At 50.6% G+C, this 18,873-nt stretch overlaps 1 protein-coding gene across 3 annotated transcripts in view; it reads right to left on the bottom strand.

Annotated features, from left to right (window-relative positions):
* Positions 1–2,318: 2,318 nt before the first annotated feature.
* Positions 2,319–18,873, bottom strand: part of SSUH2 (ssu-2 homolog) — a 33,281-nt gene continuing 16,726 nt past the window's right edge. Inside the window, exons 2-13 of one of the 3 annotated variants that reach the window (XM_030801772.1) lie at positions 18,693–18,791; positions 18,226–18,307; positions 17,289–17,536; positions 16,558–16,687; positions 14,937–14,997; positions 13,692–13,816; positions 12,551–12,613; positions 10,587–10,672; positions 9,134–9,226; positions 8,447–8,552; positions 6,446–6,553; positions 2,319–2,928 (exon numbers count right to left, since the gene is read on the bottom strand). In XM_030801772.1, coding sequence (XP_030657632.1) covers positions 2,782–2,928; positions 6,446–6,553; positions 8,447–8,552; positions 9,134–9,226; positions 10,587–10,672; positions 12,551–12,613; positions 13,692–13,816; positions 14,937–14,997; positions 16,558–16,677 — 909 coding nt within the window. In that variant the 5' untranslated portion in view covers positions 16,678–16,687; positions 17,289–17,536; positions 18,226–18,307; positions 18,693–18,791 and the 3' untranslated portion in view covers positions 2,319–2,781. The remainder of the gene's footprint in view (positions 2,929–6,445; positions 6,554–8,446; positions 8,553–9,133; positions 9,227–10,586; positions 10,673–12,550; positions 12,614–13,691; positions 13,817–14,936; positions 14,998–16,557; positions 16,688–17,288; positions 17,537–18,225; positions 18,308–18,692; positions 18,792–18,873) is intronic. The other 2 variants (XM_030801771.1, XM_030801770.1) reach the window with 2 other exon arrangements.

Here is an 18,873-nt window from a genome sequence, read left to right as displayed (position 1 = left end):
GCCTTAACATACACAATGCTTCCTTTTTATCCTAAAATAAAATTTATAGGCTGGGCATGGTGGCTTACACCTGTAATCCTGGCACTTTGGAAGGCTGAGTCAGGAGGATCGCTTGAGCCCAGGAGTTCAAGATCAGCTAGGCAACACGGTGAAACCCCATCTCTGCCAAGAAAGTACAAAAATTTGCCAGACACAGTGGCATGCGGCTGTAGTCCCAGCTACTAGGGAGGCTGAAGTAGGAGGATGGCTTGAACCCAAGACATGGAGGCTGCAGTGAGCTGTGAGGGAGCCACTGCACTCCAGCCTGGATGACACAGGCAGACCCTGTCTCCACAAAAAAAATATATATATATATACATATATATATATACATCCCACTTACATAACAGAAGTTTTTAAAACAGCAATTTAATGCCCAGATTATAAATATATACATATATAGGAGCAATAAAATATAGAGGAGTAATTGGAAGAAGGTAATTTTTACATACATGTGTTTCAATTTGTAAATGCTCAGGCACAACCATGTGGGGAACCACAATGCAGTCATCAATTATACCCACTTAGAACACACATTTGGACTTAAGAAAAGTAAGATGATCCAAAGTCATTTCAAACAAGACATATAGGAAAAAACAAAAAACACAGGTGAGCACTAAATAAAAATAAGCATTACATTAAGTACTACCTGATAGGACTTTTGTGTATAACTGACATTCTGCAGGAAAGTGAGTGGGTTATGTGCAAGTCGTGTGAGATGCAGAACAGCGTTGCTGGACGCCTGGCCTTCCTGGCTCTGTGCACTTAGTGCCAATGGTGTTGCTTCCAATCATTGCAACAACCAAAAGCTGTCCCCCCAGTTTGCATCATGCACCTGACAGGCAGAAGCCTCCCCTTTGAGGACCACACAGGTAGGCCATGGGGATGGGAGGGCATGGCCTCCCTTGTTAAACCAGAGCAGGGGCCTCCCAGACTTGAGCGCAATGGAGGAAGATGAAGTGAGGTCTTCCTTGGGGAATGCTTCCTCTTTCCCCCGCCACCACCAGGTTCTGTCCCTGGGACCAGCTGCTGCCCGTGCCCCAGTGCACCCTGACCCAAGGGGACACCTCGTCCTGCCCTTGGCCTCCCTGACATACTGAGCTATGGAGTGAGCAGGAGCTGAAATCAGAGCCTGGAAGGTTGGCTGGGCCCTGGCTTCTCCAAGCTTCCAGGTTCATCTCCCTTTGCTTCTTTGTCCAGTTCCCCTTGGGCTTCTGTGTGGTCCCAAGGGAGCTAGAACCCCCCTAACCCCTGCTGTTCCTGCACGAGGCTAGCCACCATGCCGCTAGCCAGGACCTGCCCGTGTGTGGGGTTCATGTGGTTCAGCCAAACGCGGGAAACAGCCACATGCAAACGGGACGCAGGAAAATCAGGGTTCGGCAGTAGCAGGTGAGGATGAGAGTGCTCATTTCCATATCATTTATCAGTGATGCCCTGGGGGATGGCCTCAGTCTCCCCAGCCTCCCCCAACTAGGCCTGTTAAGTCCACATCCCAGTGAGGGGATTTGGGGATCAAGAGAGGGCACCAATGGCCCTCTGAGGGGCTGCTTCCTGAGGCCACTCCTTGCTGTAGCAATCCCCTTCTGGGTGTGGGGCAGGCATCGTGAGATGACAGAGGGTCTCTGGTTACCCACAACCAGAAGCTCAGAGACCTGCCTAGCCCAGCACCACCTCTCCAAAGCTGATTCAGCATTAGGACTGCAGGACATCCCCTCCAGCACCACCCCCCACCCAGCCTTACACCACCAGGTGGGAGCTCCTGCCTGTGATGGGTGCACAGAGCATCAAGTTCACATCTTATTCAGTGGGCGGGCTCTAAGGTCAGCCTGTGATGTAAAAAACTGTATCTATTCGAAAACACTCTCTAAATTCCTTACATAGACACCACACTAGAGATTGGCATGCAGACTCTTAGTCCATCCAACACAGCTGGTTTGTTCTCCAGCGGTGAAACAGATCTCTATTTCTTCATTTGGGATGTGCATGAGGGGCACACACTCTCAGAGCTGCCATCTTGTGAGGAAGCTCTTGCTGCATGGAGAGGCCACGTATATGTGCCCCACCTGACAGCTTCCCTAAAGGGGTCCCAACTACCAGCCACCATCAACCACCAAATATCTCAGTGAACCAGCTTTCAGATGATTTCAGGCCCCACCCTTGAGCAGCTCCAGGCTTTAAATCTTCCAGGTGAGGCCCCAGACATGACAAAGCAGAGATAAATCATCCGCACTGTGGCTGTGCCTGAATTCCCAATACACAGAATGGGCAGTAACATATTGCACTTTATGCCTAAGTGCCCTATTTATTGTGCATTAAGGCCAGATATTTGTGTGTATCCTTGAACATTTCAGCAACACTCAGATTGTCAAGAGGCTCCCACTAGAAGAAGCACAACAGAACCAAGACCGACAAAGGGAAAAAGCAAAATCAAATCACACGCTTCATCGGGGCATTAACTTGGAGACCAGAGGCAAAGACCTTGCCATTTAAATTATTTCTCTCATTTGTTCTACAGGAATGTGTAGCTGAATTATTTTAGGTTAAACATATGAGTGATGGATTCCACCAGAGGAGCTGCATAAGGAGTTGTAGCTTGATAAATGATAAGCTGGTTTTTCTGGAAGGACATGCCTGGGTTTGTATGTGATTGTCCAATGCAGCCAACAGTGAACACACTCTGAGAGTGTCGGTTATCCTCCTTGGCAAACGTGAATGGCAGGCTCTGGGGACAGCTCTGCTATGTCACACGATGGTACAGCCACAGCAATACCGCTCAGGATAGTCCACTGCATACACCTGGTGGTCAGTGCCATAGATGTAGTAGACATAAGTCTTTCCTTGGTACCAATAGTGAACTTCTGTGAGGGGGATCAGCTCAATGGTCTGGCGCTAAGGAAACAAATAGCCAAGGAAAATGTCAGTGTTCTGTTCAAGTCACTCACCTGCTCAAGAACTTTCAGTAGCTCCCCACTGTGTGTGGTATGAAGGTCCTGCTCTGCAGTTGGCATTCAATATGGTTTGGCTCTGTGTCCCCACCTGAATCTCATCTTGAATTATAATAGTCTTCATGTGTCATGAGAGGACCTAGTGGGAGGTAATTGAATCGTGGGGATGGGGTTTTCCCATACCATTCTCATGATAGTGAATAAGTCTCACGAGATCTGATGGTTTTATAAAAGGCAGTTCTCCTGCACATGAGCTCTTCTTGCCTTGCCTGCTGCCATGTAAGATGTGCCTTTGCCCTTCCTCTGCCTCCTGCCATGATTGTGAGGGCTCCCCAGCCATGTGGAACTGTGAGTCCACATTATCCAGTCTCAGACATGTCTTTATTAGCAGCATGAGAACAGACTAACACAGCATTCTAAACCCTGCTACAATCTGCCTTCAATCTGCCTTTCTAGATGTATCTCCTACTGTGCTCCTTCACACACCCTAAGCTCTGGCCAAAACTGACTTCTCATCTTTAGCTACCATTTGATTCTAGGTTTCACCAAGTGGGCACAGGCATCCCCAGGGGAGTTCCAGCGTGTATGGAAAGTCACCAGCCAAGTAGGACAACTTCCAGAAGCATTAATTTTTAGATGGAGTGCTGGGGGACAGTGAAAGATAAAGTCAGTTTAAACATGTGTATATTAAAACAACCACAGAGGTATTGGGAAGTGGTTTATAACATTTGAATCAAATTTTAAGTAAAACATTGACACCGAAGACATTTGAAAGTTTAGTTGGCTGTGCCAGGCTATTTTCAGGATGGGGACATCATTCCCTCCCACAGGGTGGTGCTAAGTCCCTCATTCTCCAGCCCCTTCTCTGAGCAGTTACTCAATAACTTTCTGCAATGATGAGGCCCTGAACCGAAAACAGCAGCCCATCTTGGGAGCAAACATTAGGCTCCCATCCCCATTGGCTTCTGGTGCTGTTTTGTTATTGGCAACTACACTACATAGGTGACATAGGAATGTTGCTCCTAACCATCTAAGCCAAGCTTTCTTCTGGACTTACTGTGGGCCAGGCTCTGTGCAAGAACCCCTGAGTTCTTCTGCACAAGCTGTGCCCCTGTCCCAGACTCAGATGTGGGGACCCAAACCCAGGGAGAGGTGGCATGATTGGCCCAGGGTCAGGCCCTCTTTACTTGCAGGGAATTCTTCCTGCTGGGAAAAGAGCCCCAAGTCCTCTTGCTGTAGTTGATGGCTTGAAGACCCTAGGGAAGAGGTAAACCAGGCTGGGTGGGGGGCTGAGGCTGAAGCCATCTGGCTGCTTTGACTTCTCTCTCCATTTCAGAAAAACTGCCCTGGCCATCCCTGGAGATCTGGACAGTGGGGGTGTATTTTGAGAGGCAGGCCCCTGTTCTGTCAGAGGAGAGGCCAGGAGGCAGCATGACATTACAGAAGGAAGAGGGGAATCAGAGTCAGGGCAAGAAATTTCCACACAGCTTTCCGTGTGATCTTGTGCTCTAGTTCTGTAGACCTCAGTTTCCTCATCTGTGAAATGGGAATAAAAACTCTTATTTCACAGAGTTGTTGAGACAACCAAATAAGACCCCGGTGACTGAGTTTTCTTCATATGCCAGAAACTGGAATCCAAATGACAATTTTGGAAATAAAAGTTGGAAGATGCCTCTTGAAATTTCAGTGCAAAGGACCCCAAATAGGGACTAAAGGGCACAAGGAGATGGGAGTCAACGTCAGTGCTCAGAAGGCCTGGACACTGAAGTCAGGACCACTCTTGTTTCCAGATTTTTCTATGAAGATCCAATGGAGAGCATGGCAATACCACCCCCCCAACCCCTGCAACCCCCCTGCCTCCATCTGCTTCTGGCTCAAAAAGTCTCCAAGTTTGAGGCCAGAAATTGCTCAAGACATCAATTGCCATCAAGTGGTCATCATGTAATTGGCTGTTTATCTGTCTGTGCTGCTCAGCCCCTGCAATAGCAGATTCCAGGTCTCAGAGTCATGACCATGGCCGGGAAATGGAATTTAGCGAGCTATGTCCTCATGGCTGGATTTTGTCTCTAACTTCTCCATCTTGAGTAAAATATTAGCATGAATCTTTGTCTACAGCTCTAGGACCAAAGGCAAAATTAGAAAAAAGATTCAGAGAAGTAACCTCCACTCCCATTATACTCCTTTTTAAAGAAAAATGTGTATTTGCCCCCTGGTTTACCCTTCCTGGCACCAGGAATGGCTGTATTGGCAGAGGCAGGGCCTCAGGAGACCTGAGTTCTAGTCCTGGACCTGCCACCAACATACTGTGTGACTTAGGACAGGTAACTTCCCCTCATTGGTCCACAGTTTCCCCACCTACCAAAATATTGAAAAACTACAAGTTTTCATCTAAAAATCTGGACTTTAGACAGTCTGGAAACACTGGGTCTTGTGCCTACAGAAAGCTGAGTGTTGACAGGCCCCTTTGAATGATGCCCTGTCACCCTCCTTACTGCCTGGCCCTGGCAGGCATGTAAGTTTGCAGTGTCTGAACTGCATGATTTCTCAGTCCCCTTCCAGCTCCAAGATGGTCGGTATTCATTTAGATAAAATGCATCTTCTCTCTCCTACAAATCAGGGAGATGTGCAGAGAGAGAGAGAGAAGGGGAAATGCTCATTGCAAAGGACAGAAAGGAACATTTTGAGCACCAGGTGCCAAACACATTAAGAGGGTTTTGCTGCAAAACCCTATGAGGTGCTTTAGTGTCTTTTTTTGCAGGTGAGAGAGAGACTGGCTTTAAAGGAGGGAAGTGGCTGGCCCAGGATCAAGTTGGGATGCAGGAAACGCAGGATCTCAGCCCAGTCTGCAAGGTTCCTGTCCCAGCTGCTGAGTCCCACTTCATGCAGCTCCAGCAAAGCACATTACCAGGCCAAACTCCCACCTTAGGGCCCCCTGGCTGGCTGCAGCAGCAGCAGAAGGGGCCGCTCAGGGCTGCTCCTGGGGATGTAGCAGCCACCACCGCCACCTTGTGGCCATCAGGATACAGCGGCCAAAACCCCAGAGGCTGGGAGAAGACAGGGCTGGGGCTTGGGAAGTGCCAGGGGCCTCAGGGGCAAGACGCTGAGCTCCAGCCAGGCCTGTGACGTTGAATCTCCAGCTTTTTCTTCCCCTATCTAAACACCAGAGAGTCAGAATCAAAAATCCCATGACACCACATTCGTGCTTGAAACCCTGCAATCGCTTCTGGGAATAAAAATGCAAACTTCTCCTGTGACCCAGGGTCCTTCCTGCCTCTGCCTCTTACTTGCTCTGCTCCATGCCCTGGGGCCTTAGGTCAGGCCCTAGCCCTTCCCACACTCCTCCCCCTGGGACCTCCCTCACCTCCACATCCTCATCCTTCTGCTCTGACATTCTCAGGAAAGAGGGCTCAGCAGCCCAGGAAGAGATGTCAGAGCCAGATGGCCCCTCAGCCCTGGCTCACCTGCTGCAGAACGCGGGCACGGGAGGCCAAGGCAGCGCTGTGCTCTGCAATGCCCCTCTGGGAGGCCAGAGAGATGTCTCGCAGGGGGAAGTCCACAATGGGGTACACCTGGGGGAAAGAGAGAGCGACACAGACCGCCTGGCTGCTGCACCTGGAGCCTTGGAAGTCACTGGGGCTGACTAGAGCCAGAGCCAGAGCCAGAGCCAGAGAGAGGAAGGGGGCGGAGAGAAGGACCCACACTGCGGTCTCAGGAATTTCAAAAACAGGAAAACAGGCGGCCTGCAGTCAGAGAGAGAACGCTATCACCTGCAGCCCACTGGATCCCCCAGCTGTGTGCCTCCTGTGTGCCGGGCACCGCGCTAGGTGCAGGAGAAGGCAGTGACCATGGCAGGTGTGGTCCCCGTCAGTGTGGACTCGTGGGGTCTGTACACGTGTAGCGGAAAAGGAACTCAGATTCATTTCTCATTTACACATTCAAACCGCCCACTAAGGGTCAGGCACTGTCTGTGAGCTGTGGATACAAAATGAACTGCAAATAAGCCCAGGTGCTAGCACTCAACCTACAGAAAGTCCGGGCACTGGAACATCTCCTCGGTCCCCAAAGCCCCCAAATCCCCTTCTGCCAGGCTTGAAAGCCTTCCACATATTAAGGGCAAGCATAGCCCTCCCCTGGGGTTCCCTGTTCTGCCCCTCATTGTGGAACTGTGGCTCCTCCCTCCATCCTCCTCCTAAGTGTCCACCTGGGTCTAGTGCTGCTGTGGACGCTGAGGGTGAGACAGCGGTCAGAGCTCAGCACTAGGCAGGGTCAGCTCACAGAGCCGCCAGCAGCCAGTGACGCCTAGGGATGGTCCTCAGTCTGAGCTGAGCCCAGGGGGAGACCCCTAACTCAAATGGAAGAGCAGGGTGCAGGGCTTCTGGTAGGGGGATGCCTGAGGTGAGCCTTTAAAAAGCCAAATTACTGGAGCAAAGAAAGGAGGCTGACGCCCCCCCCCACCATAGTCTGAGGACCCCACTCAGAAGTCCCATTGAAGCCAATCTGTCTGCCAAGGCCAATGGCAAAGTGAGAAAACCTTTTCTGCTAAGAACCAAATAGTAAGTATTTCAGGCTTTCAGACTATATAGTCTGTCATTATCCAGCTCTGCCCCACCATCAGGAAAGCGGCCATAGACAACCTGTCAGAAAATGGGTGGGGCTGTGTTCCAATAAAGCTTTATTGACAAAGGCAGGCAGTGGGCTGGGTGTGCCAACCCCTGGCCCACAGGACCCTCTCCTCTGGCTAAAGGCACCTCTCACTTCTGAGCTCCTAGCTCTGCCCTGCTCACTGCCCTCTGCCAGTCCTCAAGGCCTCTGCCCCACTGTCCCCTTGCTCCCACGCCACAAGGTCCACTCCCCAACTGCCCTGCATCCAGGTCTGTGCCCAAGGTCACTTCCACAGAGAGGCTTTCCCGCCTCCAGCTGGAATGACACTGCCACCCGTCCCTGCCCCTTACCCTGCTTGAGTGTTTCTCAGTGCCCCTTCACCATCTGACATTGCTATAAAAGTGTCCATCATAGTCCCCTCACCAGACTGTAAGCTCTACGAGGGCAGGGTCCTTGTTTTATTTGCCGTGGTCTACCCAGGGCCAAGAATAGTGCCTGTTATAGGAGGAGGGTCTCAAGATTTGTGGACGGAAGGAGGGGATGAGGAAGGAAGGGAAGAAGGGGATGAGGAAGGCGGGAAAAGAGGGAGGAAGAAGGGAGGGAGGGAAAGAGAGAAAGAGTATTAGGAAGGAAGAATGGCATGGTGGGTGGGGAAGGACAGAGGGCTGAGTATGTAAAAGTCAAAAGGAAACTGACAGCCCCCAGGCTCCCCACAGCCTTATCCATGTCTGGGGAGCTCTGCTCCTACCCAACCTGTCCTTCCAAGGAATGCAGCCTGCACACACAGCTAGCAGCCCCAGGCCCACGAGACCGGATGAGGAACCCAGCTTCCTTTGTTCCCATCTACAATGCCCTCTTACCACCGAGTTTTCATCCTTAAAGAGGTTTTCTCCTTTGGCTTTAGCAAGGAGCTCCCTGGGGCAGTTGAGCCGGTGCTCAGACACAAACTCAAACAAGCTGTTCTTCCTGGAGGGAAGGAGGATGAGGGATGAAAGCACACAGTGTGGCAGGTTAAAAGCACGGCCTTTGCAATCAGACAGACCTGGGGTTGAGGGCTTGAATTGCTACTGGAGGGACCTTGCAACAGTTCTGTAGCCTCTCTGAGCCTCAGTCTCCTCATCTGTAAAATGAAGCTAGTAAGGATAGTGACAGTTCAGCTCCATTACCTCATTTCATCTTTACCTACAAAGCACTTAGCAAGGTGCCTGACACAGGAGAAACCTTTAATGCTTGGAAGCCCTGACTGACTTAGGGACATAGCAGGATGCTATGGCTCTATTCCTATGGGAAGGGCCCAGTTGTCGAGTGGCTGCTGCACTAGAAAGTGGTGATGGCAGAATTTGAACTGAGGTCTGTCTGTTCTAAAGCCAGTTGGCATCCCGCAACCCCACACTGCCTCTTCCAAGGGAATTCTCCCCCTTCTAAGTCCTGGCAGGTGCTTGCACTGTGAAAGCCCCAACCAACCAGAGTTTCTCTGCAGAAACCAGTCCGGGGCTAAGTCCCTCAGACACCCCCGCATGCCACAGCATTGAGACACTGCCACATACCACATGATGACCAGCTGGATGAAGTGCAACAGCTTCTTCTCCCCCTTGCAGGTGGCGCAGGTCTTGTTCCCTCTCCCTGAGCAGGTGCTGCATCTGAGAAGGGCATAGAGTCCGTACCCCCAGATCAGTTGCAGATCCTGGTGGCTTCCAGAGGCTCCCATCTGCACCCCCTTCCTCCTGGAGGTAGACTGTAGTGGGCCTGCATTGTTTGTACCTGCCCACCACCTAGTCCTCCTTCTGCTGGCAGTGCCCTTATATCTCTATGGGGATCACCCTTCCCCCACCCAGCCCACATGGCTCTAGGGCCTGTCCCACACCTTCTGTGACAAGCTTGGGACCTGGGACTGGCCAATCATCTTATTCCACGTCCCAGGTCTCAGTGGCTGATACAAAGATGAGCACATGACCCAGGTGAATGCAGTGAGATCTGTCCCAGGATGTTTGTCACGACTATCGGGGAAGGGACATCTTTTCTCCTGGGATTAGTAAGCTTGGAGCTACTGGTGATCTCCTCTGCCACTACAAGGAACCCCCTGCCTGAGAATGAAGCCCACACAAAGGAAAGCAGAGTGAGAGGTGGAGACAGATTCTTGGTGGTGTTGTTTAAGCACCTGGATCCAATTGGGCCAGAAGCCATCCCTGAAATATGCCCCTGGACTTCATTCTTACCTAGGCCTGTAAATTTACTTTTTTCCAAAGCCAATTTGAATTGGATTCCTTTCACTTGCAAATGAAAGAAAAATAAGATTCTTTTTCCCAGTCAAAGACTGTCTCTACCAACCACGGTGGAAGGTGCACCAAAGCTTCTCTAACTGGCTTGTCAGAAGGATGGCCTGGGATTTGATGAGGCAAAAGTGTCATGAACCAACCCAACCTTGAGTATTTTTACTCCTCACAGTTTCCTGTCTCCCTTAAAAATTTATAAATACATTAAAGAATAGGATTTACAAAATGCAATGGCCCGGTGTTTGCAAAGCTGTGAGCAGTGATGAAATTTTGTTTATTGTTTAGTCAATCAACCAACTTTCCTTGACTCCTCCTCCATTCGGACCCCAAAATGAGTTACAAATAGGGGTTTGCCCAGGACCTGATCCTCAGAGAGTTAAAAATCTGGCCTTTAGGTGGTTTTTGATATTCTCTTCCCAACCCGTGGGCAGGAGAGGTCTCCTTTCCTGGTAACCCCGTCCCTGTGTTTCCTCCCTGCAGTGCCTCTTTCTTCACATCCTTTCCACACATATTGCATGATGAGTTCCAGCCTTGTCCAGAAATGCTAGGCCTTGAGAAAAGCTCACCTACTCTTCAAATAACCACAGAGCACCTACTATATGCAGAGCTCTGGGGACACAGCAGTGACGAGACAGGTGCCTGTTTGCCCTCCAGATGGACAGGCAACGAAAAGCCAGAAAGCCAGAAAGCGAGAGCACTTCACCGCAGTGCTGGGAGACGCCCCTACCTTCGCCTGCCGGACCCCGCGCACAGCTGACACCTCCGGGACTGCTTGGCTTTGCGCTTGGCTCCACAGCAGGACGGGCACCGCACCTGCAGACACACCACCGCCTCAGCCCCCGCCGGCCTCCCAGGAAGCAGGGCCAACGGCATCCCAAGACCTGGTTCAAATCCCAGCCTGGTGACCTCCTCCCCCTGGGCCTTAGCCCCTTCATCTGTAAAATGGTGCGGGGTGGACATGGGGTATCTTTGGATCCTTCCAGTTGTAGCTTTCAAAGACTCTACTCCCTAAAATCCCTGTTGCTTTTGAGACATCAGCCTCTCCTGCCTCTTCTCTGATCCCCACAACCCCTGACACCTGACCCCGACCAAGTGTTGAGAGGAAGCTGGGGCAGAGGCGCTGGTCAGGGGCCTGGCACTGGAGACAGGGGAGCTCCTTTTGAGAAATGGCCCCCAGAAAAGGCCTAGGCTGTGCTCCCAGTTGGCTCATGGTGGGCTTCAGAAACATTTCAGGGAAGACCACCGCTGGGACCCACAGGCAGTGCAGGAGTGAGCAGGGGATGCAAACCCAGCAGGCGAGGGGTGAAAGGGCTGATGGAGAAGACAGTTCATGGTGGCCAGTTCAGAGCATGGCCAAAGGACGAGGCTCGAATCAGGACAGCAAAGAACACGAGGAGTTTGGTTTTACCCCCTGGGATGGTAAATAGGCCTGAAGGTTTCTGAAAAGACAACTAATGCCATGACGAATGCCACTGAGGGGCCTGTGCTGGGTTGAATAGTGGCCCTTCCAAGTTCAAGTTTACTGGAATCCCAGAGTGGGACCTCATTTAGAGATAGTCTTTGCAAATGCATTTAGTTAAGATGAGGTCGTATGACCAGGTAGGGCCTAAAACCAATGACGTGTTCTTATTAGAAGCCCATGTGGAGACAAAAAGACATGCAGGAAGAAGGCTGGGTGACAAGGGAGGTGGGGACTGAAGTAGCACAGTCACAAGCCAAGGAACACCAAGGACGGCCCGCAGCTGCCAGAAGTCAGGGGAGAGGAAGGAGATGACTTCCCTCTCAGTGCCTCTGGAAGAACCAGCCCAGCCCACACCTTGATTTTGGACTTCTGGCCTCCAGAACTTTGAGATAATAAGTGTCTGGTTTTTTTGTTTGTTTTGGTTTTTTGTTTGTTTTTGAGACAGAGTCTTGCTCTGTCACCCAGGCTGGAGTGCAGTGGCGTGATCTTGGCTCACTGCAAGCTCCGCCTCCTGGGTTCACGCCGTTCTCTTGCCTCAGCCTCCCAAGTAGCTGGGACTACAGGCGCCCATGACCACACCCAGCTAATTTTTTGTATTTTTTTTTTTAGTAGAGATGGGGTTTCACCATGTTAGCCAGGATGGTCTCGATCTCCTGACCTCGTGATCTGCCTGCCTCGGCCTCCCAAAGTGCTGGGGTTACAGGCAGGAGCCACCGCGCCTGGCACTGTCTGTTGTTTTAAGCCACCCATTGGCGGTCATGACTTACAGCAGCCGAAGGAAACTAACTTAAGTGTCCTGTCTACTTTGTCTCTCCAAGCCTTCCAAACTTCACCTGCTCAGCACCCACCGCCCTGTATGACAAATGGAGTCACTTGTTGGTTTCCCTGGCTGGCAGGGACTCCCTGGTAAGAAGAACCCCAGGCCTTGGTCCTCTAACAGGACCTAGAGGTCAGAGCCAAGCAGGTATTCGGTATATGTTGGTAGACGGATGAGAAAATAAGAGAAAAATTAAAATTGAACTGTCAAAGTGAAAGTGTCATTAGAGACCGCACAACCCCACTTTTTCATTTTATAGACGGGAAAATGGAGGCCCAGAAAGGGAGGATGACTTGCCTGAGATGACACAGTTACTGCAGGGAGCCCTAGGCCACCAGCCCAGCCCACTGTCCCCAGGATCCCCCTGCCACCACACCCTCACTGACTCACCAATGGTTCACAGATGACTCACCGTGCCCGCCCCGTGGCAGCCGCTGCACTTGTACCGCCCACGCCCGTGGCATTTGTGGCATTCCTGAAAGTGCAACACTTTCTCAGGATCTAGTTTCCCAAGGTCCACTTCTCCCACACCCATAACATCACCATCTAAACCAAAGGTGCAGCGGCTCAGGACCAGGATAGGAAGATGGCACAGGAAAGAAATGGCCCTTCCCATTTGACTAAGATTCCAGAAGGCTTGACTGCATCAGGAGATCATGTCACTATTTCCTCTGAGCCTTAGTCCAATCTGGATGCCATCAAGGGGAGACGTGTTCTGGGAGCCCCATATCCTAGCTCATGCTCTACAGTTTCCTGCCAGGCTGAACCACAAAGTCTGATGGCATTTGCCCATAAGGTAGCTAATGTGGTGTTTGGGAACAGAAGCCATTAAAAAATGGACAGGATTTTTATGAAAGGCAATGAGCTAGCTACTAGTATTTAATCACTAATTTCAAATAGCCTTGCCCCCCTTGAGAGAGGAATAGAACACTTTCTTGACCTCTCAAAGTCCTCTTTATCTTAGAACTCTATAAAAACTCAAAGAGCAAAATTGCACCCTTAAATCCAGTCCAAAAGTGTAAAGCAGGCAGTAATCGGAAAAGAACACAATATGAGCTATCTCAGTCATGTTTTCGTAATCCACTAGGCTCCTCTCCCTTCACGCCATGATTATATGTCCATAAAGCAGGATGGAAGTCAGATTCCATTTCTTTACTGACTCTCATGGAAAATCCCAGCAGAGTTTTAAGTTTTTATTTTATATCAATTTCATTCAGCACTCCAGCTGTTTTAAGCTAAAATAAATTTAAAAAAAAATGAAAACTACACTCAACCGGTCCAGGAATGTCACTGCTCACTAAAGCTGGTGATGATTTGTAAATCGGATGATCTGTTTGCTACCTGAACACTCCCAGATTTGCTTGGAATTTTATTTGGGACTACATTCCATACACTAGGTTTTATTAAATTATGTTTATTTATAACCAACAAATGAAGCACTGGCCTGAATTTTGGGTTTCCCTTCAAAGGATGAGTTTGAGGAAACATGCAGTGCCTGGAAAGCCTCTCAAGGAGAAGGGCAAGTATTCCAGTAATTGTGTTAATCGTGTTACCTTGACCATTGATGAGTGAGGGACCTGGAACTTCCTGGTGTCTTCCTGAAACATCGGAGGAACCTGAACCTTGATGTCCCAGAGCCTGGGGGAGGCGCCTCTTTGTGGCCCATCCACAGAGTGGTCTGACACAGAAAGGGGTCATTGTAAGAATGACAAAGGGCAGCAGGGATAAACTTTCATTTATCCAGCAAACAGCATGGAGCCTTCAGTTGGTGCCAGGTATGAGTCTAGATCCTGGGGCTACAGGGATGGATAGTCAAGGCCCTCCTTGGAGGCAGTGACAAAGCGACCAAGATTTAGAGAGAGACAGATCTGGGTTTGACTCCTGGCTCTTTTATGTCCTAGCTGTTTGACTTTAGAGAAGTTTCTTACCCTCTCTGAGCTTCCATCCTCTCATCTGTAAAATGGGGATAGTCATGGCACCTACCATACAAGATGGTAGTGAAAATTAAATGGAAGAATGTATATAAAATTGTTAGCACCAGGGATGGCACATACTGAGGGGCTGACAAACAAGAATTGTCATCATTATCATCACCATCCCCTTCACCATCCCATCTTCTTCTTCCTCTTGCTGTGTTCAAGGAGACAGACAACACACCATCACAATAAGATGTGATAGGATATGATACATGCTTTGGACAAGAGTTGCACAAACGGCTCTGAAAACTCAGAAGACTGGCCCATCCTGCTGGGAGGGGAGCAGCAGGAGGAGAAATCCTGAAAAGCTTCTTAAAAGAAGTGACACGTGAGCTCAGTCTTGAAGAATGGACCTGAGTCATCTGTTAGAGAAAACAAGTAGGACATAGATCTTCCCAAAGAGAGAAACTTACGCCTCCAGTGGGGGCTCAGCATAAGGTGGGATGGCAAGGGAAATGGGGAGCACAGGGGCCTAGAGGCTTAGGAGGAATTAAGGGTGGCATGAGGGGGTAGGTGAATGCTTAGACACACGTGCTGCTTTACTACCTGGCCCCATGTGGCAGCACCAGACTGTAGGAAAAGCAAATGCTTGGCTCTTTCAGGACCTCCTGCTTCCTGGGCAGGAAGCATTTTCTAAGATAAGCACTGGAAAGTCTCTGAGATGAAAGTCCACCCTCTCATTTTGCAGGTGATAAGGAAGCCAAGGCTCCAAGCAAGAGACCGTCTTATTTAAGAAGAGTGGCTGAGCCAAGTCCTGATATTTTCCACCAGCTCTCTGACTTATTTGCCCCCGGTTAAACTAATTTCAGACAATTCACTTACTAGTAAAGGGTTGAAATGTCCACTCGCTTATCCTGGATTCACTAAAGGTCTCCAGACGATACTAAAAGGAAAAAAAACAGCATGTTCACACTCGTGCCCTTTATGAAGACAGAGCATTATGCAAAAAGATGAAGCTCTTCCCCTGCCAGGGCTCAGTGGGGAAACTGAGAGGTCCACGCACAACACCCTCGGCTCCTGGAACTGGCTGACAACAGCGATTTCTGTTCCACGTGCCCCCATGTCTGCGGGAAGTCAGCCAGCCCCAGGAAATCTCCCCTGACAGGCTCAAACTAGAGCTAATTCAGTTCCCCATGAATTTATACAAAGATTCTATGAGACAAGCTTCAAAGCAGTAGCTGTCTTTGATAGATGGAGGTCCCTGGAATCTATGGCTTTGAGATTTCCCTTATGGAGGAATTTATCTGCCTGATATCAAGATCTTCCTTCTTGATATTCATCCATAGAGTGACAGAATGGGAAGAGGTCTTGAACATCACTTGCCCTCTCCTTTTACATGTGAGGAAATGGAGGCTCAGAGAGGTCAGCTGACTTGCCCAAGGTCACACAGCCACACAGTGGCCTCTTCTTCCAGATTCCTGCTCTAACCACTGTCTGCAAGGCTCATCTAATTTCTGTGCAATTATGTGCTCCTCAGAGGATCGCTGGATCAGCAACACTAGGAAATGTGAACGTAAAAGCTGCCCCTCTGCTCTGTCAATACAGGAGACAAAAGTGCCTGCCAGGGGTAGGACTTCCCTGCAGTAATGAATAAATAACTTCTTGGCACAGTCATGATTTTGGGGAGGCAGAGGGAGCTGAAGTCTAGTGGCAAGTAGATGAACCTTTCTCAGCCCATGCCTTGTGGAAGTATGGAGTGAGGACATAGGCTTTGAGGCTACCAAATCTGAGTTTGAATCTCACCTCTGTCACTTCTAGCTGCATCTTCTTGGGAAAATCACTTTGCCTCTTTAAATTTCCAATTTCGCATCTGTAAACCAGTGACAGTGATGCTACTGTATAGAGCAGCCATGAGGATTTGACAAGGCGTGTGTGTAGCATGCGTTCCATGATGCCTGGCATGTTCGAGCTTGTCAGTGGCGTTTGCTGACGCCTATCTTTTTTTTTTTCCTTTCTGAGTTGGAGTTTCGTTCTTGTTGCCCAGGCTGGAGTGCAACGGCACCATCTCGGCTCACCACAACCTCCACCTCCCAGTTTCAAGCAATTCTCCTACCTCAGCCTCCCGAGTAGCTGGAACTACAGGCACCTATCACCACGCCGGGCTAATTTTTGTATTTTTAGTAGAGATGGGGTTTCACCATGTTAGTCAGGCTGGTCTCGAGCTCCTGACCTCAGGTGATCCACCCCCCTCGGCCTCCCAAAGTGCTGGGATTACAGGCGTGAGCCACCGTACCCGGCCTGACACTTCTTTTTATTATTACTCACAGTCACAGACAAGTCAAGTTGCAGATGGGATTCAACATCACCACCGCTCACACTCAAACACATTGCCCCCAGGACTCCTTTCCCCTGGCTACATCACACAAACAGGCCTCCACTGTCCCAAAGCCCCCAGCACCCCCAGCCCCTTGGCCAAGGCCCCCCACTGGCCCTGGCCTCTTACCCTGCAGAGGGTCTGCTGCTTCAGCTCCCGGATGACGAGGTCTCCAGCCACTGTGCTGCTGTAGCAGCATTTAGAGTTCACAAAGCTGAGGAGGGCTTCCCGCGCCACCTCCTCCGTCATCACGGGGACTCTGCAGGGGACCGAACAGAGAGGCAGGGGCTTCTGGGAAGGGCCTGTGGACTCATGCAGGCCAGCCAGCCTCCTCAATGAGCAGGTGAGAAACTGAGGCCACAGTAGTGGTAAAGCCCTCAGAAGTCCAAGTGGGGAGGGCATCTCCCACAAAGGGGAGCATGTGAACAGGTGCCCAGGGTGAGAACGGGGCAGGTTTTCCTAGAGAACAGCCAAAAACACTTTAGTTGCAATGTGGAGCTTAGGAGAAGGGCTGATAGAATCCTGCAACTGAAGGAACAAAACCTTAGAGAGGAATTGTACCATTTTATAGATAAGAAAAACAGAGGTCCAGAGAGGATGTCACCCAGTTAAAAGGAGGCAGAGACAGGCTAAACAAGGCTCCTGCCCTTGGGTACCTTGACCTTGGCCAGAGGAGCTGTTAGCAACATGATGGGAAGACCCCAGCCAGGCACTGGCCAGGGCTGATGGCAGCGCCCATGGAGACTCACCCTGAGGACTGTGGGTGGGACGACAGACAGGGGCCCTAACCTCGGCCCTCTTTCAGCATGCCTCCCCCTCCTCCTGGAAGTCCTTTCCCTGAGCCCATGCCACCCCCTTACTGAAGTCTTTCTGGCCCCAACACCTCCAAGAGGAAAGAATCCTCCTTCCTCCCCTTGCATCTTCATGCATTTCTCCATGGCAGCCCTGAGAGCCGTTAATCCACAATCCTGCACACTTGCGTCTCCAGCATCCACCAGCCCCGGCACACGGAGGGGCCCGTCTGTCTTCAGATCCATGGATGGAAGCACAAGAGACACTGTGGGCTGGAGAGGCCAGAGGTGACTCCATGGAGGAAGCAGGGGTCTTCCTAAGCATGGAAAGTGGGTGTCCATGGAGGAGAAAGGGGTTGCTTCTGGCAGCAGCAGGGGTTGCTTCTGGCAGCAGCAGGGTCAGAAGCCCCCGGGAGACGCCTCTCATGCTGCCCAGGTGAGAGGTTGGATTGAAATGGGGGGCAGCTCCACCTTCTCTCTGCACAAAGCTGGCTGGAAACTCTGAGCTCAGCCCTGAGTCCTCTCAAAACAAGGTGGATATCGGCATTTCCACGGATCTAGACCAGGGTCAGCAAACTTCTGCAAAGGGCCACATAGTGATATTTGAGGTTTCGTGACCCACATAGTCTCTGTCCCAATTACTCAGCTCTGGAGTAAAAGCTGCCAGAGACGATACACAGCCAATTGAGTGTAACTGTGTTCCAATAAAACTTTACTCCAGAAATGTGCAGTGGACTGGATTTGGCCCACAGACAGAAGTTTGCAACCCTGATCTAGACTATGGTTTTCAACCCTGGCTTTGTTGTCAAACCACCTGAAGAGCTTGGTAAAATGTAAATCCCCAAGCCCCATCCCTGGAGGATCTGGTGCAGTAGGTCTGGGGTGCAGAGGGCCCCCTCCAGGGATCCTGATGCACTGCCAGGGCTGAGATCCTCAAGGAGGGCTCCTGTGGGGCAATAGTGACATAGGAAATGCACACAGTCACATAGCACAACCTGAAACTCACCTGTGTTGCAGGAACGAGGGCCAGGACCTTTGCTCCTGGGGCCTCCCCGGGGCCTCCAAAGACGGGAAGAATATCTGTCCTCCTGGAGAAGGGAAGAGTCAGGGGCTGGACAGCCCAGGCCAAAGGAACAAATATTTGTGTGGTGGAAGAAGGAAAGACTGATTGAATGTGAGCAAGAACAGATGAAGAAAAAGTGATGCATTTAATGCATCTAATGCAAAAAGAATGGGGACTCCAAGACCAGCACCATCTAGGTCTTAGAGGGACCTGTTGTGGTCATGGACTGTTCATAGACAGAAGGCCTAGGCCCCATTGCTTCCTCTTTCCACCTACCCATGATGAGGGGCTTCCCAGGGTCCCCCCAGGGAAAGGGGAGCTATCTCAGCACCACCTTTTTCCAGAGACATCCCCCCAACCAGCATGAACCCTAGGTAGAAGCCCAAAGACCCAAGCCCCCCTGGACTTACTGCCCCCTTGAAAAAGCCAGTCATAGCTGGGCAGTCTCTCCAGGAGCTCTGTGGGGGGCGCCAGAGGACTCTCGGCCTCAAAACTGAGGTCCTCCAGACCTGCAGAAAGACAAGCATTCCTAAGCCTTGGGCAGGGAGGGGAGGGCTGATGAGGGCTTCACAGGAAGTTGAGAAATGAGGG

Source organism: Nomascus leucogenys, chromosome 21 (assembly GCF_006542625.1).
Source record: "Nomascus leucogenys isolate Asia chromosome 21, Asia_NLE_v1, whole genome shotgun sequence".
NCBI lineage: Eukaryota > Metazoa > Chordata > Mammalia > Primates > Hylobatidae > Nomascus > Nomascus leucogenys.
Note: the sequence above shows the minus strand (reverse complement) of the source record. Positions and strands in the feature narration are given on the sequence as shown.